The 25,632-nt window shown below is 42.8% G+C and overlaps 1 protein-coding gene across 1 annotated transcript; it reads right to left on the bottom strand.

Moving 5' to 3' along the window:
- Positions 1 to 23,963: 23,963 nt before the first annotated feature.
- On the bottom strand, positions 23,964 to 25,308 carry LOC111890708 (NADPH-dependent aldehyde reductase 1, chloroplastic). The gene is made up of 4 exons (XM_023886790.3): positions 25,127 to 25,308; positions 24,668 to 25,044; positions 24,228 to 24,583; positions 23,964 to 24,142 (listed from the first exon to the last, which is right to left on the bottom strand). The coding sequence occupies exons 1-4, from the start codon at positions 25,247 to 25,249 to the stop codon at positions 24,120 to 24,122; spliced, it is 879 nt and encodes a 292-aa protein (XP_023742558.1). The 5' UTR covers positions 25,250 to 25,308; the 3' UTR covers positions 23,964 to 24,119.
- Positions 25,309 to 25,632: the final 324 nt, after the last annotated feature.

The following is a 25,632-nucleotide window of genomic DNA, read 5'->3' as shown; positions in this document are numbered from 1 at the left end:
GGTGGAAATTGGTGAATCGTCATTCACCTACCTTCAAATATTTTATAGCTTGGATTACGGCATCCTTCTTCTAAGTTATAAAATAGTTTGCTGGGTCCTAGCCTTAATATTTCATATTGGGTGTTATATTAAGGACTTTAGATCAACTATCTTGAATATCTCCCAAAAAGATGTCTGGTTTAGACATTTATGATCTTCCCAAATCTCTTGAAACAAGTTTTCCTAAATGAAGATGATGTCCCATGGAAATCATACTTCTTTCACCTCCTCCCATTATTCTCCCTAACCCACAAGTTCAAGGTCACTCAAGCCCTATTGGCAAGGCAAGATCTAGGTGTGATCACATCTTGGAGATGTAGTCACATATTGACAAGCCGGGAGAGTTGGGTGTCAAATACTTGAGAAAGTTGGTGGTTCAAACAATTTCTAAGTCACATAGTGAGCTCCTTTGGGACTCCTATGAACCAGACTATGACAAGACCCTTAATGATCTTATCTATTTGCTAAGATCAACTTCCTAAAACTTTATGGACATTGACAATGATGACATTGGATATCCAGTAAAGTTCTCTCTTCCCAATGGAAAAGGATCGGCCATAGTCAACTCGGTTGACCAAATGGTAAAGAGAAAGGCTAAGTTTGTGATAGTCCCATGCTCCATTACCAAAGCGTCCATATGTTAAATTGCCAAGGGAAGGGGCATTGGTTGTGAAGCTGCCAGTTTTACCTAAGGATGTTAAAGTCAATAGGTTTGACTATACTTCAGGTAAAATCCACTATCTAACTCTACTAAGTTTCTATTCTGAGATTCTTGATACATAATGTGACTGGGTCACACGTTGATGTTTTTAGAATCAAAGGAAAGTAAAGAAACTTAAAGAAAGAATATGCTGAATCTGATCGCGTAGATGGATTTCTATCGCATAGTTTGAAGATCGGATTCTTGAGCTACTTCTTAGGAGTTATGATACATTGCTTAGGAATAGATAACAACAAGTTTTCATGCTCTGTTGCATTGTAAGGATAGTTTTTCCGCAAAGTTTTAAAATAAAAGGAAAAATGATGATTTTATTTATTTTAAAATATCCTTACAATGGCATTTGAGGAAAAATTGTTGCTTATAAGATTCCATTAAGAGCAAGAGTGGAAATATGAATTTGATTCTTTCATTTGTGGTAGTGTCTAAATTTACCAAATAAGGAAAGATTCTCATTACCCAAGTTTCAGTTGGATAGAAACTTGGAATCATGCAAGTTGTATAGCATGATGAATGAGAACTTTCAAGCATTGGAAAAATTAAGACTAACTACTTGTTCACATGGATGTGTGAGTCAAGTAAAGGACTAAGGGATCGAGTACACATTCTTGTGCACTGGTCAAGTCCACCACAAAAGATCGATAAGATTATTCGTCATAGTTTACTAAAGCTCAGTAAATATGATTATACTTACAAGCTTAACTGTAACTCTAAGGACATTGGAAAAGGTTCCAATGTATGGCAGAGCGAATAAGAGAATCAAATTAGACAGAAGAGTAAAAGTTTCTCAAATCTGAAAAGATGGGAGAGTACTTTAGTATCAGTTTTGTGATCATCTTAATGATTAAGAAACCATAGCACAATTAGTTCTCTTAGGAAATCTTAGTGTATTCTTATGACTAAGAAGAGGAATCTTGAATTGTTGAAATGGTTAAATCAAGAAGATGAGTCATACTTTGTTCCAATACAAGTCTTAGAGTCATACACCAAGATTGTAATTTGAGTGACATGTCTTAAAGAAGGTTTAAAACACTTGTCAAATGTAAGAGTAAAAGTTTCCTACTCTTGTACATTTGAAATTGGTAAGTTGTGATGTTTTGGATAAAACAAAGACTAACTAAGGCCAATTGTGTAGCACCTGGTTCCTGGTACGTAAATCTTATTCGAGTATTCTCTTCTTTTTAGCCTTGGACTCGGCGAGTCATAGGCCCGACTCGTCGAGTAGATATGGGACCCGGGACATGTTTAAGTTGGCGACTCGGCGAGTCCATATCCTGGACTCGGCGAGTCACCGTTGTTGGATGAAACCCTAAGTTTCAGGGGTTTGCACCCTATTTAAACATCATATCCGCCCCAGACCAGCCCCCATTCACCCTCAGAGCTCCCAACCCTCGTTCTAAGCTTGCTCATTGAGAGTTTGAAGCAATTGTTGTGTGTTCTTGAAGGTTTTGAGGCAAAAGGGAAGTAGATCAAGAGGAAGGGAAGGAATCCAAGCATCTTTGTGCTCTCTCAGCAGTTCCTTTGAGGTATAACCCGTTTCCCCCTGTTTCTATGCTTATTACTTCATTTAAGTCATTCTTGAGCCAATCCCCAAGCTTGTATGTGAAAATTATTTCGTAATAAGCTGATTGGCCCTTAGATCTAGGCATGGTTGAGCTCCAGGAGCTCAGATCTGTTGCCTTTATGGACCCTCATTGCATGAAGACCCTAGATCTACCCTTTTGGGTGCATTTTGAACCCTAAAACCCTCATTGGTGAATATCTACACGTAAAGTTGGAAACTTTACGTGTGATTCATGCTCTAGGAACCTAGATCTGTGAATGGCATGGACTGGAATCGAGCAAATCTGTGTAGCTAGTGGTTGCATGGTAACGACTCGGCGAGTCGTTCATCTGACTCGGCGAGTTGGTTCGCAAGTCTCTGAGTTTGTCCCCTTTTCGTAGTGTCGAGTGAGCAGTGAGTCACGGGGTGTGACTCAGTGAGTCGGAAGCTGAACTCATCTATGGGGGAACTCGGCGAGTCAATGCCCTGACTCGGTGAGTTCAAGGCAATCTCCTTAGATCAAGAACGGACTCGGCGAGCTGTTCATACAACTCGGCGAGTCGCAGCATAAGTGTTCTTCGGATGAAGATGAACTCGACGACTTGTTCATACAACTCGGCGAGTAGGATGAAGGACTTGAATATCAGTTTAGAAGGAGAACTCGTCGAGTCATCGCCTAACTCGACGAGTAGAAACGGGATTCAGGACAATCGTTTGGATAGGGACTCGGCGAGTTGGAGAGCCAACTCGGCGAGTCGGGTCAACTGAAAGATGACTCTGACTTTGACTTAGGGAATGATCAGGGGTAAAATGGTCATTTTACCCAAAGAACAGTTAGCAGTGTTTGATTGAGTATATTGTGGGAATTTCAGCCGGAGGATTTCCGGAGCAGCAGCAGCAGTAGTAGACAGTCAGTTCCCGATCAGATCAGCAGGTACTTCGAGGTGAGTTACCTTCCAGTAGCGGTGGGTCTACGGCCACAATGCCGGCCCACCAATAGGAGTTGTATGTAGATGATTTTCTCAGTGATATTCATCTAGGGATTACTACTACATGTGTGGTGTTTATGTGCTAGTATGATATGATGCTATGTGCTAGTGACAGTAGGGGGAGATAGTCCCCGAGATATCCGGTCGGTAGGGCCGAAGGGGTAGTCATACCCAGCCATGTTAGATAGATTCTGATATTGTGATACATGTTATGTAGTAGTAGTAGAGGGGAGAAATAGTTCCCCAGTATCCGGTCGAGAGGACCGAAGGGGAGGCCAGCACCCAGATATGCTAGGCAGTATCCGGTCGAGAGGACTGAAGGGGAGGCCAGCACCCAGATATGTTAGGCAGTATCCGGTCGAGAGGGCCGAAGGGGTAGGTCGGGCACCCAGATATGCCTGACAATATGTGTATGTTATGAGATTATGTGGTATGTGGTACAGTGGGGGAACTCACTAAGCTTCGTGCTTACGGTTTTCAGTTTCAGGTACTTCCTCAGCTAGGGGAAAGGAGCCGGCGTGGTAGTAGCATGTCACACACACACACACACTCTTGTTTCCGCAGTTATGAGTTTATTTTGGGATTGATACTCTGATATTTGATTGATCGAATGTTGTGGTTTTCAATTTGGTTTTCAATGTGAAATGGTTTAATCAAACAATGTTTTAACTATTAATGCTTTTATTTAATGTTTTATAATGAAATTTTTGGACGTGAAAATTGGGTCGTTACAAATTGGTATCAGAGCCCTGGTTTGAGGGATTCAGACTCACCTTCGGGGGTGTCTGAACTCAAATCGAGGGATTAAAAGGTTTTCTAAAATTGAGAAAAGAGTTTTGAGAAAGAACGAAGTGTGTGATGTGCGTGACCGTCCGAGCTCAAGTAAGTATTCCCCAAAGTACCCATACAAGTTTATGTTATGTTTATCAGCTTTTGTAGAACAGCATGCAAGAATAGGACTAAGGACCTAGGAGTGATGCCTTATGTGCCTGCTTTATGTGTTCAGCTGTATGAGAATTGCATGCTAGTATTGAGTAGACAGCAAGTAGGATAACCTGATTAGGTTATGCCTGATGGTATGAGCTTAGAATTATATGCTAAGTACAGTTCCTGTAAGCCGATAGAGTTGAATGAGATTGTTCCCTTAGTTCGAATGCTGCTTGCTTTGTGCTTTGTGGGACTCTGAGTGGTGGGAGTTAGCCATTAGGTGAATACGTCATGTCACATGTGATCAAGGTTGAATAATCTTAGAGTGCTGGATTTGGCCCTATTGCGCAACTCTCGTTTGAGTCTAACCGTTGTAGGGGTGAGCCTGTTACTCGAAGGATTATCCGAGCCTCACCACATGTGATGGTGTTCAGGTAATGGTTAATTGGCACTACTAAGAGGCCTTCAGCAGCTGAGGGCCTGGTAGGGTGGAGTCTGAGATTTCCCTAGGGCAAGCCTAGGATGAGTATAGTAGTGATCAGCCGTAGTGGAAGGGATCTGGTGGATTCGAGGCAGTCCTTGAAGAAGGTACGGATAGATGTGGAAGGTAGTATAGGCCCGTACTACTGAAAGCAGAGGATCCGTACCCGAACCAAGGAAGGCCAAGATAAGACCAGGGAACTTGTAAGTAGTTGTGATCCCTCAGGAAGTATCAGTATCACTAATGATTGTTGTGATGTATTGCAGAATGGTGGTACTTCGATCGAGGCCGGTAGATGGCGGTTCAGGAGAGGGGTCAGGTTCCGAGCAGGTAGATGAGGGACTACGCGAGTTCATCGCGTCAGAGATCACCAGGGGTATCCTTGAGTCGACTCCCATTATCTTCGGGTCGATCAAGGAAGGGATCATCGAGTTGATGGAGGATCGCCTCAGGGCGTTCAGGAGCGACATGGCATCTGGCTAGTCGGGTCCTCGCACACTGTCCTTTAAGGACTTCAGGGGCAGTGGTGCGCCAGATTTCCACGGGGTGATGGATTACAGATATCGAGTCTGCACAGTTGACTAGCTTATGCCCTGAGGGGTCGAAGGTGAGGTATGCAGCAGAGTGCTTGCGAGACCAAGCTCATGATTGGTGGGAGTCAGTGGGTGACTCGTTGGGAGCCTCAGCTATCGAGGCTATGACCTGGTCAGACTTTGTGACCAGGTTCAAGGCAGAGTTTGCGCCGGCTGTCGAGCTTCAGCAGCTGGCCAGGGAGTTTCTAGACATGAGACAGACGACAAAGACTGTGACGGAGATCACCGCCAAGTTCCGGGAGAGGGCTTTATTGGTGCCCTAGTATGCTGGTGACGAGGATATGAGGAGGACCCGTTATCATGGTATGCTACGAGCTGACATCCGGGAGCATGTTAGCTTTTCGGCTTGCCCTACCCTGGACTCCATGATTGCCAGGGCGAGGGAGAGGGAGATAGATTTGGAACACATCCGGAAACGGAAGGCAGAAGAGGGTCAGGTAGGAGGGGCTTCGGGGAAAAAGCCCAAGGGATCAGGGATGGGGCCGAAACCAACTGGGACGGGGACGCTGCAGGAAATGCGGCAAGACGCACGAGGGGGCATGCAGGTTGGGATCATCAGGTTGCTACAAGTGCGGCAAGTCTGGGCACTTTAGCAGGGATTGCACTGTTCCGGCAGCAGTTATTCAGACGTCTGAGTTGTTGTGTTTCCACTACAACCAGAGGGGCCACAAGAAGGTCAATTGCCCCCAGTTGACAGTTTCAGCGCCAGCGAAGCCGCCAGCTCCAGCGACCCTGCGGAACACGGATGGCCGGCAGGGCAAGGCAGAGGCTCCAGTGGTGAGGAGCCGAGCATTTCAGCTGACCACCGAGGAGGCACGCGTCGCACCCGATGTGGTGACGGTTATGATTCTTTCCCTCTCTTTTATTTTCATGATGTTATGATATTGATATGTGCTCCGTATGTATATGTATGCATTAGGATCGTTCCATGTGAACGGCATCCCAGTTCAGGTGTTGTTCGACTCGGGTGCGTCCCGATCATTTGTTTCCCTTGCGCTTAGCAAGAAGTTTCAGGAGTCTTCGGGCGAGTTAGATTGCCCTTTAGAGGTAGAGATTACTGATGATCGATCGGTGCCAGCATCGATGGTGTTTCGAGATTGCGTGTTGCGTTTGTTTGAGGAGCGCTACTTGGTAGACTTGGTTCCCATTCCGTTGCGCGGGAACAAGGTGATTATAGGCATGGATTGGTTGATCCCTAATGGGGCAGTGATAGATTGCGCGCAGCAGCTAATGCGAGTCAGGACCCCAGGTGGGGGAGAGTTAGTGATTCATGGCGAAAGGCCACATGGCAGACCCACTGTATGTTCAGCAACGAGGTCTAGGCGTTATCTTCAGCAGGGATGCGCAGGATATGTCGAGTATGTAATGGATACCCGGGAGGCGGGTAAGGCGACAGTGAGCGAGGTTCTGGTGGTTCGAGATTTTGTAGATGTTTTCCCGGAGGAGCTTCCTGGGATACCTCTGGAGCGACAGGTGGAGTTCAGAATTGACCTTGTTCCTGGTGCGGCTCCGATAGCCAAGGGACTGTATCGGTTGGCTCCTCCTGAGATGCAGGAGTTGTCTACGCAGCTGCAGGAGCTGCTAGACAAGGGATTTATTCGTCCGAGCAGTTCACCCTAGGGAGCCCCGATTCTGTTTGTGAAAAAGAAGGACGGGTCGCATCAGATGTGTACAGATTACCGGGAGCTGAACAAGGTAACGGTGAATAGTCGTTACCCACTCCCGAGGATTGATGACCTCTTTGACCAGCTTCAGGGAGCATCTTGGTTCTCCAAGATTGATTTGCGTTCGGGTTATCATCAGATGAGAGTCAGGGAGGAGGATACGCAGAAGACCGCGTTTCGGACGCGCTATGGCCATTATGAGTTTGTGGTGATGCCGTTTGGGCTCACCAATGCTCCTGCCGCATTCATGGACCTCATGAACCGCGTATGTAGACCGATGCTGGATCGGTCTGTGATAGTCTTTATCGATGACATCTTGGTTTATTCCAAGACGCATGAGGAGCATGAGGAGCATCTGAGATAGGTGTTGGAGACCCTGAGGAGGGAGAGCTTGTATGCAAAGTTCTCCAAGTGTGATTTTTGGTTGCGCGAGGTGCAATTTCTCGGACACCTCGTCAACCGGAACGGGATTCTGGTCGATCCGGCCAAGGTCGAGGCCGTGATGAGATGGGAGGTTCTGAAGTCTCCATATGAGATTCAGAGTTTCCTGGGATTAGCAGGCTACTATCGGAGGTTTATTCAAGATTTCTCCAAGATAGTCGTACCCCTGCCACGGCTGACGAAGAAAGTCGTGGTCTTTCGGTGGGGACACGAGGAGCAGGTTGCATTTGAGACACTGAGACGGAGACTGTGCGAGGCGCTGATCTTAGCCCTGCCAGAGGGTGTAGAGGATTATTTGGTATACTGCGACGCATCCATTTCAGGGTTGGGCGCGGTACTGATGCAGAGTGGGCATGTCATTGCCTACGCTTCGAGGCAGCTCAAGCCTCACGAGGCGAACTACCCGACGCATGATTTGGAGTTGGGGGCAGCGATTTTTGCCCTCAAGATTTGGCGGCATTACCTCTATGGGGTTCGATGTACCATCTACACGGACCACAAGAGTTTGAGGTACCTCATGGATCAGCCGAATCTGAACATGAGGCAGCGTCGGTGGTTGGACGTGGTGAAGGATTATGATTGCGAGATCCTCTACCACCCATGGAAGGCCAACGTGGTGGCCGATGCACTTAGCCGCAAGGCGGCGCCGATCAGGGATATTTGTATGAGGATGACAGTAGTGACTCCCCTGTTGGAGCAGATTCTGGAGGCTCAACAGGAGGCTATCAAGGAGGAGCATCGGAAGAGCAAGCGTGTGGTGGGTCAGGTTTCCTCCTTTGATTATGACAGCCGAGGACTATTGACACTACACCGTAGGGTGTGAGTGCCATATCACGGAGGCGTGCGCCAGATTTTGATGGAAGAGGCGCACAAGTCCCGGTTCTCTATTCATCCCGGGGCAACGAAGATGTATAGGGATCTTCATCTAGATTATTGGTGGCCCTGCATGAAGCGGGATGTGGCATGGTACGTCGAGCGGTGCTTGACCTGCAGGAAGGTCAAGGCCGAACATCAGAGACCGCATGGTAAGATGCAGCCGTTGGATATTCCACTGTGGAAATAGGAAGCTATCACGATGGATTTTATCACGAAGCTTCCCAGGACCGCGCGTGGAGTGGATTCGATCTGGGTCATCGTGGATCGATTGACCAAGTGTGATCACTTCATCCCGATCCAGGAGAGCATATCGGCCGAGAAATTGGCCGACATCTATATCAGGGAGATCGTGGCACGAAACGGGGTGCCAGTATCGGTTATCTCGGACAGGGATGTGCGTTTTACTTCCAGATTTTGGAAGAGATTTCATGACGAGTTGGGCACTCGTTTGCATTTTAGCACCGCCTTTCACCCGCAGACGGATGGTCAGAGCGAGCGGACCATCCAGACCTTGGAGGATATGTTGCGGGCATGCGTGTTAGACTTTGGTGGTAGCTGGGATACCTATCTTCCCTTGGCCGAGTTCTCCTACAACAACAGCTACCACGCGAGTATCGACCGCCCTCCCTTCGAGATGTTGTACGGACGGAGGTGCAGGACCCCGATATGCTGGGGTGAAGTTGGTCAGAGAGTCATGGGGAGCACCGAAGTGGTGCTTAAGACGACCGAGAGGATCTAGCAGGTGCGGAGCAGGCTTTAGACTACTCAGAGTCGACAGAAGAGTTACGCCGACAAGCGTCGATCCGACTTGGAGTTCCAAGTCGGGGATATGGTTCTCCTGAAGGTGTCGCCTTGGAAAGGCGTCATTCGATTCAGGAAGCGGGGCAAGTTGGGCCCGAGATTCATCGAACCGTTCAGGGTTGTAGCCCAGGTGGGCAAGGTGGCGTATAGGCTGGATCTGCCAGCCGAGCTCAGCCAGATCCACAACACTTTCCATGTTTCTCAGCTGCGGAAGTGCCTAGTGGACGACTCAGCAGTAGTGCCGTTAGAGGATATTCAGGTTGATGACAGCCAAAATTACATTGAGCGCCCAGTCACAATCCTCGACAGGAAGTCGAAGGATTTGAGGAACAAGAGGGTGGAGCCAGTGAATGTGAAATGGCAGCACCACAAGGGTTCGGAATGGACTTGGAAGCCAGTGGACAAAATGATGGAGCATTACCCCGAGCTGTTTCAGGATTGAGCAGCGGACTTCGAGGACGAAGTCTAAAATAAGTGGGGGAGATTTGTAGCACCTGGTTCCTGGTACGTAAATCTTATTCGAGTATTCTCTTCTTTTTAGCCTTGAACTCGGCGAGTCATAGGCCCGACTCGCTGAGTAAATACGGGACCCGGGACATGTTTAAGTTGGCGACTCGGCGAGTCCATATCCTGGACTCGGCGAGTCACCGCTGTTGGATGAAACCCTAAGTTTCAGGGGTTTGCACCCTATTTAAACATCATATCCACCCTAGGCCAGCCCCCATTCACCCTCAGAGCTCCCAACCCTCGTTCTAAGCTTGTTCATTGAGAGTTTGAAGCAATTGTTGTGTGTTCTTGAAGGTTTTGAGGCAAAAGGGAAGTAGATCAAGAGGAAGGGAAGGAATCCAAGCATCTTTGTGCTCTCTCAGCAGTTCCTTTGAGGTATAACCCGTTTTCCCCATGTTTCTATGCTTATTACTTCATTTAAGTCATTCTTGAGCCAATCCCCAAGCTTGTATGTGCAAATTATTTCGTAATAAGCTGATTGGCCCTTAGATCTAGGCATGGTTGAGCTCCAGGAGCTCAGATCTGTTGCCTTTATGGACCCTCATTGCATGAAGACCCTAGATCTACCCTTTTGGATGCATTTTGAACCCTAAAACCCTCATTGGTGAATATCTACACGTAAAGTTGGAAACTTTACGTGTGATTCATACTCTAGGAACCCAGATCTGTGAATGGCATGGACTGGAATCGAGCAAATCCGTGTAGTTAGTGGTTGCATGGTAACGACTCGGCGAGTCGGTTCGCAAGTCTACGAGTTTGTCCCCTTTTCGTAGTGTCGAGTGAGCAGTGAGTCATGGGGTGTGACTCAGTGAGTCGGAAGCTGAACTCATCTATGGGGGAACTCGGCGAGTTCAAGGCAATCTCCTTAGATCAAGAACGGACTCGGCGAGCTGTTCATACAACTCGGCGAGTTGCAGCATAAGTGTTCTTCGGATGAAGATGAACTCGACGAGTTGTTCATACAACTCGGCGAATAGGATGGAGGACTTGAATATCAATTTAGAAGGAGAACTCGTCGAGTCATCGCCTAACTCGACGAGTAGAAACGGGATTCAGGACAATCGTTTGGGTTGGGACTCGGCGAGTTGGAGAGCCAACTCGGCGAGTCGGGTCAACTGAAAGATGACTCTGACTTTGACTTAGGGCATGATCAGGGGTAAAATGGTCATTTTACCCAAAGGACAGTTAGCAGTGTTTGATTGAGTATGTTGTGGGAATTTCAGCCGGAGGATTTCCGGAGCAGCAGCAGCAGCAGTAGACAGTCAGTTCCCGATCAGATCAGCAGCTACTTCGAGGTGAGTTACCTTCCAGTAGCGGTGGGTCAACGGCCACAATGCCGGCCCACCAATAGGAGTTGTACGTAGATGATTGTCTCAGTGATATTCATCTAGGGATTACTACTACCTGTGTGGTGTTTATGTGCTAGTATGATATGATGCTATGTGCTAGTAACAGTAGGGGGAGATAGTCCCCGAGATATCCGGTCGGTAGGGCCGAAGGGGTAGTCATACCCAGCCATGTTAGATAGATTCTGATATTGTGATACATGTTATGTAGTAGTAGTAGAGGGGAGAAATAGTTCCCCAGTATCCGGTCGAGAGGACCGAAGGGGAGGCCAGCACCCAGATATGCTAGGCAGTATCCGGTCGAGAGGACCGAAGGGGAGGCCAGCACCCAGATATGCTAGGAAATATCCGGTCGAGAGGGCCGAAGGGGTAGGTCGGGCACCCAGATATGCCTGACAATATGTGTATGTTATGAGATTATGTGGTATGTGGTACAGTGGGGGAACTCACTAAGCTTCGTGCTTACGGTTTTCAGTTTTGGTTTCAGGTACTTCCTCAGCTAGGGGAAAGGAGTCGGCGCGGTAGCAGCATGTCACACACACACTCTCTTGTTTCCGCAGTTATGAGTTTATTCTGGGATTAATACTCTGATATTTGATTGATCGAATGTTGTGGTTTTCAATTTGGTTTTCAATGTGAAATGGTTTAATCAAACAATGTTTTAACTATTAATGCTTTTATGTAATGTTTTATAACGAAATTTTTGGACGTGAAAATTGGGTCGTTACAAATTGTGTGAAGTGTTTGTCTTGATTAGAATTCACACTATCTCTTGAATAACTGACAAGAAAGTCTTATATGTCAAGAGGACAGCGGGAGTCTTAAAAGTCTTAAAAGTCTCAAGAACTAATCAAGAATAAAACCTAAAGTTCTTCACTAGCACACAACTTGAGGTTTATAACCTATCGTGTTGACAGATTCTGTGTCCATTCCAGTTAAAGTTGGCTTTTCATATGAGTTCTTAGAGTTCTCAATTGGTTGCACAACAACTTGGAAGCAATGATAGGCCCTTGAGCTGCCAGGTGGCAAGAAATTAAGATTGAGTTCAATCCCGAGTTTGGATTCGTCATTATCCTTGTCTTGTGATTATGGTTTTGACAAATTCACATGGATAAGAACACATACACCATTAAATCTAAGGTTCATAAGGTTTCTCTCTGATTCATGAAAATGATGGTGAGGAAACACTTCCACCAAGTAGATTTGAAGTAGATAGCAATTGTGATATTTGCATTCTCAAAGTCGTTAGTGGAGCGTGTGTGGTTAACCGGCACACTAACCTGGACTTGTGAGAAGTGGAAAAAAGGTTTAACCATTATGATTACGACATCCCTCTTCATAATTGTTTAGACACACCTGTGAGCTATCTAAAAGAGGTGTATGATTTTGATAAAGTTTATCAAAACAATCTAGTATCAGAAATCTTACTTTGGTAAGAAAGTCAGCTAATTTTTGAGTACATGTCAAAGCTAGTGAGAGCATAAGTGTTATGCTAATAATAATCATGTTAGTGGGAGCATGATAATTATGATAAGTATTGCAAGTTAGCAATGTTAATTATAGAAAACAAAAGTTTCAACTGGGAAAGAGTTGTTTTGCTATAATTAAGGGAGAGGAAATTATACTTCATCTCAAATCTAAAAGCTTAGATTGAGGTTTTAATCGTATTTAGTCAAGGATATATATATGAATTTCATTTTGGAATGGCTCAATGTAACATCCCAAAATTCAAGACCAAAAATTTCTTTTTAATAAAACATTACTTTAAACAAAGACGTCATTCCAAAACATAATCTGAGTATAAGTTTTCAAAACACTTGTTTATTATCAGAGTGAACATTCCCAGGCTGACTAATCTATGGTGTGTGCCATGCGATCACCCCGAGCTCCTCCCTCCGCTACCGGAAGTACCTGAAAACAAAACTGAAAACCGTAAGCACGAAGCTTAGTGAGTTCCCCACCCTACCACATACCATGCGCATAACTGCGCACTGCACATACCGGGCCACGCCCTCTAACTAGCTGCAACTAACACATACTGCAATTACTGAGCCACGCCCGCTATCCTGGGCCCCGCCCTCTACCTCGGGCCTCGCCCGCTACAACGGCCCCGCCGCTCCAGGCCCCGCCTGGCTTCGAGCCCCGCTCGGATACAGATCTGTTTCACTTAGGCCTCGCCTGTCATGGGGCCTCACCCACTAACATATAATAGCACATAACATATCACATAACATTACATAGCTAAACATATACTAACAACTCTTGCTCTAAGGCCTCGCCTATCTCTGGGCCCCGCCCGTGTCCTGCTACTGATGAGTCATGGAACCTCGTCCATACTCCTATTGATAGTGAGATACGGGCCCAGCCCACCCTCACCCCTTTCCTGACTTGGGCCTTGCCCCTGCTCTGCTGCTACTGAGATGTGGAACACCATCCACACTCTGCTATTGGTGAGATACGGGACCTCGCCCTCACTCACCTCCCTACCAGGCACATACAAGTATCACACAGACAACAAGTATAAGCTACCACATAAACCGCTCCTTGGGCACCCGCCCTCTATCATTGGACCTTGTCCGAATATCATACTAGCATACGGTGCCTAGGGCTAACCCCCGGGTCTTCTACTCATAACTACATGGGCCGGCATTGTGGCCGTAGACCCATTCATACAAAGGGAAACTCACCTGATACTGCTGAACTGCTGCTGCTAACCCCTTTGACCGCTACCTGACCGCTAACTCCGAACTGCTGCTCCGCTAGCTCCCCGAGCTACCAATAACAACCCAACACTTAGTCTAACTGACCTCCAAAGGTCAACCAAGTCAACTCTGGTCAAGGTCAATGTCCTGGTCAAAGTCAACCTTCCAGGTCAACCCTACTCGCCGAGTCACCCTACTGACTCGCCGAGTTCATAAATCCAGAGTCCTTCCACTCGCGACTCTACTCGCCGAGTCAGCCCCTGACTCGCCGAGTTTACTGATTCCCGATTCCTGTCCTGTCCAACTCACTGAGTCCTGGCTCGACTCGCTGACTCGAGTCTTAACTCGAAGGGTTTGGGACCACTCGACCCGACTCATCGAGTCTAAGAACAGACTCGCCGAGCACACAACAATCTTCACCCAACTCGCCGAGTTGTTCATCCAACTCGCCGAGTTCATGCCTATCTTCATCCAACTCGACGAGCTGTTCATCCCACTCGTCGAGTTCCTCCTCATCTTCAAGCTACTCGTCGAGTCCACTCGAAGGACTCGTCGAGTCCACTAAGATCCACTTACATGCAGACGACTTCCGAGTCATGCATGAGCTCCAAACTGTAGATCTACCCTCCCCAAGCCTATTTCCCACGTAAAGTTGCAAACTTTACGCGTAGAGAGTGAGATCTAGGCAAAATACACCCATAGCTAGGGTTTAGGACCAAGAGACTCCAATTTCCACCCAATGGCTGATACTTTATGGGATTCCATACCAAAACAAGCATGGATCTGAGCTAGCAACCTCAGATCTGGACCTCAAGCTCAAGATTGGTCTTAAACATGGCTTAAAAGTCCCAAAACTCATAACCAAAGAAAATCTAAAGAAGGGAAACGAATTGATACCTTCCAATGCTCTGAAATGCTTCCCAAACTTCAGATCCAAAGCCACTCCCTGATGCTTCAAAGATTTCCACTCCTTCTTCTTCCTTAAAACCACTCAAAAATGGCTAAAAACTTGAATGAACACAATGGGGGCTTAAGGTGCGGCGTTCTGGGTGTGAGAGGCTGTAAAGGAGCCATAGGAAGAAGATTGAGACGTTTAAATAGGTTCCAAGCCCCGGATTTAGGGTTTTCCTCGCACAGACCAGACTCGCCGAGTTCACTTGACCGACTCGTCGAGTTAGTCACTTTCTTATCGACCCGGATCCCGCTCCGACTCGCCGAGTCCTTCCTTTGACTCATCAAGTCCCTCTTAAATTTAGGGTTTCCTTTACTTTCTTGGCTTTCAAAATCCTGGGTGTTACACTCAACATAAGGAAATTATGTATATGGTTCCATTATTTGCGTACTAAAATTCGATTATGATTACGGCATCCCTTTTCATAATCTGAATTATGAGAACTTGGCAAATAGAAATGAAAATGTTATAGCAAAATACTTGTTTAGTCTTTATGTGAGACATCATGAATCGTGTCCCATATGCTTCGGATATAGGATCGATTACATGTGCTATATTCACTCTTTCTAAGTTTTTCCAAATGCCTGGGGCATTAAGAAGGGAAAAGCTCTAGAATTGGATGTGACTAAAAAGGATTAAACAATTTTTGGGGACAATCTAAGGTTTACCAAAGATTGGTTGCTCAACGACAGTTGGAAGTATTGTGATAATTCTGGAAGGACCATATTGACATAATCTGTAAGGAGACAACTCCTGTTCAGAAGTGATAGTCAAAATGAATCTGGAAATGTTACAAAGTTAAAAATTTCAATCTATGTAAGATTAAGGAAACTTAATGCAAGAAGGATGTTTCCAAGGAGTTGATCTCCTTTGGAATACTTTGTAATGTTTGTTGTCAAGTCCTTGTGACTTTGTGCATAATCATTACAAGAGGATCAATGCATATAAGTTTAGAATCTAACAGATTTCAGTAAATCGCATGAATTTGGATTTTTTGCATTTGCAGTAAGGATTTGGGACTGTGAAAAGAGGATCATTAGAGTTATGTTCAATTGATCTATTTCACAAAGTAAAGATCATAGACAAACATAGTATGCATACTTGGTGTATGACATGACTAGTGTTTAGAAAACATAGTGTACATGCGTGGAGCATGGGACAACTATTGTTTTAAATTCAAGAATAAAGTTGATAGCTGAAACAGTATACAATGAATAATGTGTAATCATATGGTGATAAATAAAAGGTGTTTTATTTATGTTCATAGGTTTTGATACCATATTGGATTCAATTATTCTTGTGTTTCGTTTTGCATGTTTTGACTTCCAGAATAAACTAGGTTATTCTTCCGGAATGACTAAGTTATTCAAACCATCCACAGTCGGTCATATGTTGGAAGTAGATATGAATCAAGATTGTCATGGGTTGGCTTGTAGAGGTCTAAGATGTTGGACAAAGGGCTACAACACTCATGAGTGCTCATAAGTTCTGAGTATTGGATTCAACCCACGCTCATTGGAATCACTTCATGGATTTTATCACGAGTGATCATGAGACGATAATATCTTATATTCTTCAAACCTAGAGATATGAGTTGTTACTATGAGTTGGCTGTACATTGATTGCACGAAAACGCATTCGGTAACTCGGTGTTATAAAACGTGCCTTTGTGTATGATTCAACAAGTAGTAGAACAAGCCATATGGGTCGAAGTTTATCCATTCCTTTTACCTTCGAGATAAAAGTGATATCTATGGGCCCCTTGATGATTTGATGATGAGAAATGGAAGTGCTCGGCCAGGCCAGGACTGATTTGATTTGTTCAATTAGTCAGTCGTCATAAATCGGAAATCGGGAAACAACAAATGGATAGAGAGAATGATTATAATCCATGTCTCAGTCCATATGATATCTAGAATGGAGGAATATATGATCCCTTATCTAATGGACAAGTCATTGACAAAGGTCAGATTTCATCTACAAGGTCAGAGTTCGACAGAAGCTTTTGAGAGCTACGATTGCCAGTCAGCTCTTGAAGTCATACGCAATAATAGTTTTAGACTTATCCAAGTGGGAGACTGTTGGATTAATGTCTAAGTCCATAACTATAATTGGTAAGACTTGACCCGACCCGGCATGGTCCATTTGGGTTGCATGGCATCATGCATTTGGATAGACTAAAATGAGAGAAATAACACTTAAGGTTTGTTAATATATTATAAGTTCTAATATATTAATAAAGTTATTTAATTAGTATTGATCAAGAATTAATTTGGAACTAATTAAGTGATCAAAAGGAGACTAATTAAATATATGGGTTGATTGTGTAAATCATTCATTCTTATATATGTGGGCTTGTGATCCAAGATTCCTTATGTTGGACTAAGTCCATGGGGTGACCCATGGATGCTCCATGGAGCATAAGGAATGGGTAAAGTCATGAGTTACATGGTGTAACCCTAATAGCCACCATATAAAAGAATCCTATGGTCCAAGAAATCGTGCACTATGTGTGAGTGTAAGGGCTAGACGATTTCAAGGAGTGTTCAAGTTTCTCTCAAGTTATTCCAAGTGTATTTGGTGTTGTGTGAACCATTTGAGGTGTCAAACTTGGGGCACTAGGCACTCAAGCTTCATGAAGACTTTCTATATCAAAGAGGTATGTATTCTATCTTGTTATATTCATTGTTTTGTATGCTAGATTAGGATAATACCTTGGAAAGTTCTTATTTGCATGTATAATAGAGAAAACATAGATCCAAGGTATTTAGGTTTGCATGTACAGTTAGGAGTGTTAGAATGCTCAAAACCCAACACAACCTTGGTCAAATTCAATGCCCAAAGCAAAGTCAATGCTCAGTCAAAGTCAAAGTTAACATCCGAGTTGACTCAACTCGTTGAGTCATACCCCTAACTCGCCGAGTTCTCTTACTTCTCATAGTCATGATAACAAGAGCCAACTCCCCAAGTCCCTTCACAGACTCGTCGAGTTCTATCTTGTGCAGAATCGGGACAAATCGACTCAACTCGTCGAGTCCCTCTCTGGAATTGCCGAGATCCTTAGTCTGTTTGGGACATCTTAATAGATTAACCCCCAACTCTTCAGATCTAAGCTTCATACTCCTCATACACCTTGAAAATATCCTTTTAAGGATAAAGTTTCCAACTTTACCCGTTAATAGCCCTTCTTCATGGGTTTAGCTCAAACCCTAAACCTTTAGGACCTAGATCTTGGTCCACAAGCCATCGATACTCCAAACTAATGCATATTCACTGAGATCCAGACTCTAAGCACTCCATGAACACGTAAAATTCCTAATTTTCTCCCCATGCATGGCCTTTTTAAGCTTAAAAGGCTAAAATGGCAACTTATAGCTTGCATGGGGCTTCCATAGCCATAAAGTTTGCATCTTTATGTCAGGTGAGCCCTTCAAGGTTATAGAACTGAAAGTATACCCACTTGGGACGTCCATGTCCTACAGATCATGCTTCATGGACCAAAAACCCCATAAAATAATAATAAGGAGATCTAACAAGCTATTTAGCAAGTTTGAGACCTGATTACCAGAAAATGAAGAGGATGAGATGTTGTTTCTAGATCTACTAGCTTCCTTCCGAATCTCCAAGCTCCTCCTTCTTCAACAAGCATCAAAACACACAATCTTCACTCAAAAACAACTCACAAGCTCATACAAGGCATTAGGGGTTCGTGGATTAGGGTTTGGGACTTGGAGGCTGGAAATGAGGCCAACAAGTGGGTATTAGGATGCTTAAATAGGGTGCAAAACCCCGAATTTAGGGTTTCATCCGGGTAGCCCTACTCGTCGAGTCGAGGCTCTCAACTCGTTGAGTAGGCGACTTAAAATCCCCTAACCATTCAGGTTTCTACTCGACAAGTTTGGGGCTCCCAACTCGTCGAGTAGCTCTATAAAAGTGAATAAATTATTATTAAATGTGTACCAGGAACCAGGCGTTACACAATTTCTTCTTCACCAACTTCCTCTTTCTCTTTCCAAGCTCCAAGCTACTAAAATGGGCTTCACAAGATCAAGATCACACAAAGATGAAGAAGGTTAGGTTTCTAGGGTTTTTGAGTTAAGGAGGCTGGGGTTTGGGATATATATATATATATATATATATATATATATATATATATATATATATATATATATATATATATATATATATGGCATAAACCCTAAAAATTAGGGTTTTGAGTCAACTCGTGTACGTTGCGCGTACATGCTTCACCCCGTATCCAATGCTGCCACTATGCCCCGCGTACACCAAGCTTACGCCCAGTGTATGTCTTCAGCAAACTCAACTCAATAATGACCTAAACTCAATAAAATCCCAACTCAATAATCCAACATTAATCCCATAGTCCAACAATTAATTACAAAATTAAATAATTAACATTACCTCAGGTTACAGATGTTACAAGATTAAAGGTTTTTAAGCCCTCCATTCTCGTTATTTAACACCCCTAAACCCTCCCAAGTGAAGCTTTAACGATTTGGAGAAGAAATAAGGGGCAAGAGGTGGTCTAGGGTATTTATTGTAATGTCCCAAAAACCATGGTAAAAAATTTCATTTTAAAAGGAAATTTTCATAAATTCCATAAAGTAATCACTTATTATTTCAAAACAAAACCAAAAAAATCAGAGTATCAACATCATCTCTTAAAACATAAATCAGCAGGATGATGTGTATGATCACGCCTTCACCTTGCTCGATCATCTGAAGTACTTGAAACATTTAAATCTACAATTGTAAGCCAAAGCTTAGTGAGTTCCCCCAAAATACCCCATATAACAATACACATGCAATGCATGCACACATGAGCCTACAGTCTGCCTAGACTACCTCGTAAGGCCTACAAGATGCCTGGACAGCTCTACTGAGCCTACAATTTAACTGGACCGCCTCACAAGTGATGGGTTTTGAGCACAACAACATTCCTATGTGTCCATGCAACCCTAATGCTTTGGATTTATGTTTTCTCTAGTTATACATGCAAATAGAAGTCCCAAGGCAATAACCCTAATACTAGCATACAAAATTCTAGATCCATATGAAAACTAGGGTTTGATTGTTACCTTTCTTGTTATCTCGTAATAACAAGTAATCCAATGATGATCTTGACTCTTGAAAGATTAAGTGCCTCACGTGTTGCACCTCTAATGGAATCATAAACACCAAAAGCAAAGGATGATTGCGAGAGGGGCAGAAATTGGCTAGCGTTTCTCCTTGTGAAGCAGTGGCCTATTTCAAGAGGTTTAGGGGCCTTTATATACTTGTGGCTGCTAGGGTTTCCAAGTGAAACCCTAATTCCTTACTTAGGCTCCAAGCATCCCATGGAAATCCTTTTCGAAGGCCTTGGACGATTTCTATAGGGCGTCCTACAGATTTCGTCTAACCCGTTCTAAGGTAGTCCAGTAGCCCAGTTTGCAACTATTAATGATTTGCATAACCAGTCCCTTTACTTTTAATTAGTTCCTTTAATCCCAATATTAATACCAAATTAATTTCTGATTAAATACTAATTAAATACTATGATTTCTAATTAATATATTATATTACTAGATCATTAATTAACCTCCCCCTCTCTCTCTCTCCAAAATTCATCCGTCAAGTTGCTATGGTGAAGGCAACCCAAAAGGACCATGCTACTATCAGATCAAGTACATATCAATTATAGTTATGGGCATAGACACCTACTCCAACAGTAAGGCCTACAATATAGGTGGACCTCTCCCTTGGGCCTACAGTCTGACTGGACCTCCTCGCAAAGGCCTACAATACACATAGACCTCCTGGGTATCTTAGTCTATAGCACAAAGCAGGATCGCCTCAACCCAACCACAATATGTCGACATATGCAAACAAAACAGTAACCAACAAACACAGGTAATCATACAGATCTACCAATCTAACATGTCACTACAACATCTTACACATAAGGATACATACAACAATACAAAGTATAGTGAGAAAACTCACATTGTAGTCTAGCAGATAAACAGTACGACTCTCTCAATCTAAGAACTGGTACTACGAGCCTCATATACAACAATCAAAGACCACTCTATAATCCATAGCCCAAAAATCCTCAAGTTAACCAAAAGTCAACTTGGTTAAAAAGTTAAAGGTTAACGGTCAAGTCAACGATCAAAAGTCCATCAGTCAGTCACCACGTCATGGCCAAGCATTTGCCACGTCGTGGTGACCTCACCACAAAACAGTCGCAAAGACCACCTAATTCCACGTCATAGGAGCCAACCCTCCACGTCATGGGAGCTATTCTGGTCAGCTTAAGGCATTAATCTCTTAATCCTTCAAGCTACATATTCATACTTTCCAAAAGGTTTTCTCACATCCAATGTGTCATAAATATTGATGCTTTATAGACATGCATGTCTTGAACTCTAGCTAGGTCAAAAATAATGAAAATAAGGTCAAAACCTCATGCAATGATTTAAAACTCAATCATTCTTCAAATTTGGGATGTATAACCACAAGAAGACCTCAAGGATCCATAAAGTTGTCAACGTTATGGAATCCAACCATACCAACTAACCCAAACATAAAGAACAAAGCATAAACACCTAGATCTAGAAGCAGAGCACATAAAGATTGGAACTTGAAGACTTACAATGGTCCAAAATATGTGTAAGAATGTGGAGGATGAGCTTGCTTGTTGGATCTACACTCAATAAACACCTTCTTATCCTTCAAAACACCAAAATCACCACAAAAAGCTTCTAAAATTCAGAAATGGGGGATAGGGTTTGCTTGGAGTGAAAAGGTGGTGATAGAGGTTGAGGGTGTGCAAACCCTAGCCATCACATCCCTTAAATAGGGCTTAAGGCCCAGAAAATTAGGGTTTTGCATACAATTGGCTGCCACGTCATGACCAAGATCTTGCCATGTCATGGCACTCAAATGAATTAATGTATGTTTCATCTAGTGTCGTCACGTCATGGTTCTATCATTACCACGTTGTGGCTACCATAAATTATTGTATTTTTAAGCCTTAAATACCCACAACCACAAAATTAATTATACCTAGAATTTGGTGTTATAGTTCTCCCCCACTTGAACTAGATTTTATCCTCGAATTCCTTAGCTGAAAACAAATCCGAGTAGTGCTTGTGTATCCCCGCCTCGGGCTCCCAAGTCCACTCTGAGCTCTTCAAGTGTTGTCATTACACCTTGACCAAGGAACCCACCTTGTTGCATAAGGCCTTCGTCTTCTTATCAAGAATTGTCATTGGTCTCTCCACATAGTTCAGGCGCTATTTAACTTGGATGTCATCCAATGGTATCACTGTTGTATCATCCACTAAGCACACACGCTCTATCAACAATGATAATTATCAAGATGCCCATCATATCTCTTTATAGTCCCTATTAGTGTACTTTAGGAGATCAATCAACAAACCCAAGCTTCTTCTGCAACAAGCGGTCTAACACCAAGTGATATAAGAAAATGTTTTGAAAGAATATTAGGTGTTCGACATAGACATATCATAGGCATTGGGCGTAAACCTCCTACGGTTGTTTCTATGTATGATGAGGAACAACCTATGAAACAAGAACCACCACAATCACAGATAATTGTTAGTTTAACTTGAAAAGTATAATGCTATAATGGAAAAACGAAAAAAAGTAGGATGTTATAATGATATGTTGGTAATTTTTTGTTTAGTATATAGTACAATGCTATAATGGAAAGTAGAATGCTATAATGATATGTTGATATTTTGTAGTTTGATAATTTTTGGAAAGTACAATGCTATAATGGAAAAACGAAAAAAAGTACAATGCTATAATGCATATGTAATATTGTGTATCATGTAGTTTGGTTATAACTAGTTTGATATGGTATTTTTATTGTTTGGTAATTTTTTGGAAAGTACACTGCTATAATGGGAAAATTAAAAAAAAATATATAATGCTATAATGCATATGCAATATTATGTATCATATAGTTTGGTTATAATTTGATATGATGATATTATGATATATTGGTAATATATTTTATTTTCTTTGTAGTTGGAAATACTGCAAACGATACTAAATGACTCGACCTGTTCTGCAGTATTGGAAGAGTGGTTTCGCTCATTGCCGCCACCAATAATGAAAAGAAATGATAGGAGTGATGAGGAAGAATAGCTACTTTTTTAGGATTTTATGAAATATTTTATTTAGAATAATATTTTGGATACGTTGCACTTTGTTTGGAAGAATATTTTGGATTGGTTGTGTATGGATTAATATTTTGGGTTAATATTTTTTATAAAATTGTAGCAGTTTTTAGACATGTTATATTGTTTTTTATAATTTTAATGTTAAATAAACAGAAAAAAATGAAAATTATTTTAGCATCGATGACACATTAGCAACGACAGATAGCTATTAGTGGCGACAAATCAATAACGGCGACAAAATAGTATTAACGGCGACTAATATAACATTTGTGATGAAGCGTTAGCGGCGACTAATATAACATTTGTGATGGTTTATGTAATCGGAAAAATGGTTACGGTTGCGGAAACCAGAGAAAGTCGGGAACCATCGGTTACGACAGGAATGAAATTGCTCCGTTGTTCCTTCTCTTCGATAAGAATATCGATTTGAAATGATAAAAATGAAGCATTAGCGGCGACCTTTTTTGCAGCAGACATGTCGCCGTCCATGTTTCTTGTTGTAGTGACCAATTTTCAAAATTATTATTATTTATTGTCTGAAAATAATAGTAATATATAAATTAAGCAACCCATGGCTATTTTGAGAATCGCAATTTTTTTTTTATTTAGTAGCTAGAAGTTGGGTTATTTTCTAATATCTATTAAAAAGGAACTTTGTTATCAGTCAATGTGTCTTAAAAATATATAATAATCGTAATATAAATGATGTTATCTTATTTTAGATGTTTGTTTGTTAGGAGAAAACGAGATAAAACAAAAGGTACATTAGAGGTTCAAATCTCATTATGGATCGTGGAATGGAATTAAGAGCAGATTTGCCGTTAAAAAAAAAAAGTAAGAGCTTTAGACTTGAGCTTTGGTAGGCAGCGTCAAGGAATTGAAGAAGGGTAGCAATACTATTTTCTAGAAGTTGGAAGGATGCAGTTTGTGATTTGGCAGAACGGTATAATGAACGTAATTAAATAATCGATATTACAGAAAAAAAAGTACGAATTAACGACCAAATGATTAGATATTCTAGTTCATCTCCAGTTGATTGTTCAAATGAAAACATGTCGATGGTTCTTTAATGTTGTACACGAGCTCGACACAAATATTCTGATTTTTAAATATCATGTAGTACGATTTACCAATGGACTCGACGAGAGCCAGAGCGCGCAATATGCCAATATCCATTCAAGTGCTACATTTTATTGCACATCAATATATACACGATCATATCATTTATAAAAACATTACACTGACTACACATATTTATATATTTAGGACTTGAAAAGAGTGCTTCGCAAAAGTTGGTTCCCCCCTCGTAGATAGCCGCTACATAGCTTTAAGCATTCACAATCATTCCACCTGCAAAATGAAGACAAGTTGCAACTTACAACAAACAACGCACACATACCCCAAAAAGTTGGTAAAAAGTGACCGGAAAATTTACCGTTAGGGTGGAGGACTTGGCCGGTAAAGTAGGAAGAGTCCTCCGAAGCCAGAAACACAAAAGAGGGTGCAATCTCGTAAGGCTGACCGGCTCTACCCATCGGACACTCCGACCCAAACTTGGAGGTCTTCTCTTCGTGAAACGAAGCAGGGATCAGTGGGGTCCACACAGGTCCTGGTGCCACTCCGTTGACTCGAATATTTTTGGGTGCTAGCTGCAGTGCTAGACCTCTAATAAACGACACAATCGCTCCCTTTGTTGATGTGTAATCAAGCAATGAAGCATTGCCTTTGTAGGCGTTGACTGATGTTGTATTGATGATGCTGCTTCCTTCATTCATGTGCTTCAATGCATGCCTGTGCATGTACACGTACGAACCCAATAATTAACTAGAGTTGTAATTATCAATCTCTTACATAAGAATATTGTTAATCTTTTACCTTGTTACGAAGAAGTAGGAGTAGATATTGGTTCTAAAGACTCTATCAAGCCAATTCTCATCGATTTCTTCAACGGTTTTACACATATACTGCTCGGCGGCGTTGTTCACCAAGATGTCAATACGACCATATTTTCCGACGACTTCATCCACCACTGATTTGCAGTGCGCGTCGTACCCTAAATCTGTAGGTATGGCAATCGGTTCCTGTGAATCTTTGGTTTTGGAATCGTTAATGATCTTTAAGGTGTCTGCTGCATCTTTGTCTTCTCGACCTTTCACGTAAGTGAAGGCAATAGTTGCTCCTTCTCTCGCAAAACAATAACATACAGCCCTTCCAATGCCAGAATCTCCACCAGTAACCAGCGCCACCTTACCCTGCATGATGACACATGATCAAAGAACAGCTATCGATGCAATCTCAAACATGAAAATATAATGAAGAACACAAGGATATTACTTTGAGCTTATCAGCAGGTCTGTAATTAGGGTTAATGAACTGTGGGATAGGATCCATGACATGTTCTTTCCCTGGTTGCGTATCCTGTTTCTGTCGTGGGAAGTTCTTACCGTCGGTCGCCATTGTTGCCGCAAAAGTTTCTGATTCAAGTTAAGAGATGAAATGAGTTTAATTTGGAGATCAAAGTGACGGATTCGAGCTCTATATATATGATGGGAATGCATGGTATGTAGAGGGTGATAAGTGATGACAAGTAAGATGTGGTGGTATATACGTGGCGAGTTTAGCTTTGAAGTTGCAGGATGTATGACCGAGTTACACCGATTACAAGTTGTATATGTGTCACTCTCATGATCTACGTGTCAGAAGCATGTATGTATTGGTGCTGACTGCCAACTATTCCATTCTCACTGGATATTGATGGTTTTATATAACAAAGACAAAATAACATAAATGGTCCCTCTATTTGGTAAACCTGTCAGATTTGATCTATATAAGCAATTTTT

Source organism: Lactuca sativa, chromosome 5, assembly GCF_002870075.4.
Source record: "Lactuca sativa cultivar Salinas chromosome 5, Lsat_Salinas_v11, whole genome shotgun sequence".
Classification (NCBI taxonomy): Eukaryota; Viridiplantae; Streptophyta; class Magnoliopsida; order Asterales; family Asteraceae; genus Lactuca; species Lactuca sativa.
This window is presented reverse-complemented; position numbering and strand designations above follow the sequence as displayed.

What these genes read in the sequence shown, in the direction of transcription:
- LOC111890708 (XM_023886790.3), bottom strand. Translation starts at nt 25,249, where the DNA reads ATGGCGACCGACGGTAAGAACTTCCCACGACAGAAACAGGATACGCAA. An exon ending in GACCTGCTGATAAGCTCAAA is followed by an intron (nt 25,045 to 25,126) that starts GTAATATCCTTG and finishes GTCATCATGCAG; the next exon opens with GGTAAGGTGGCGCTGGTTAC. An exon ending in TCCTACTTCTTCGTAACAAG is followed by an intron (nt 24,584 to 24,667) that starts GTAAAAGATTAA and finishes GTACATGCACAG; the next exon opens with GCATGCATTGAAGCACATGA.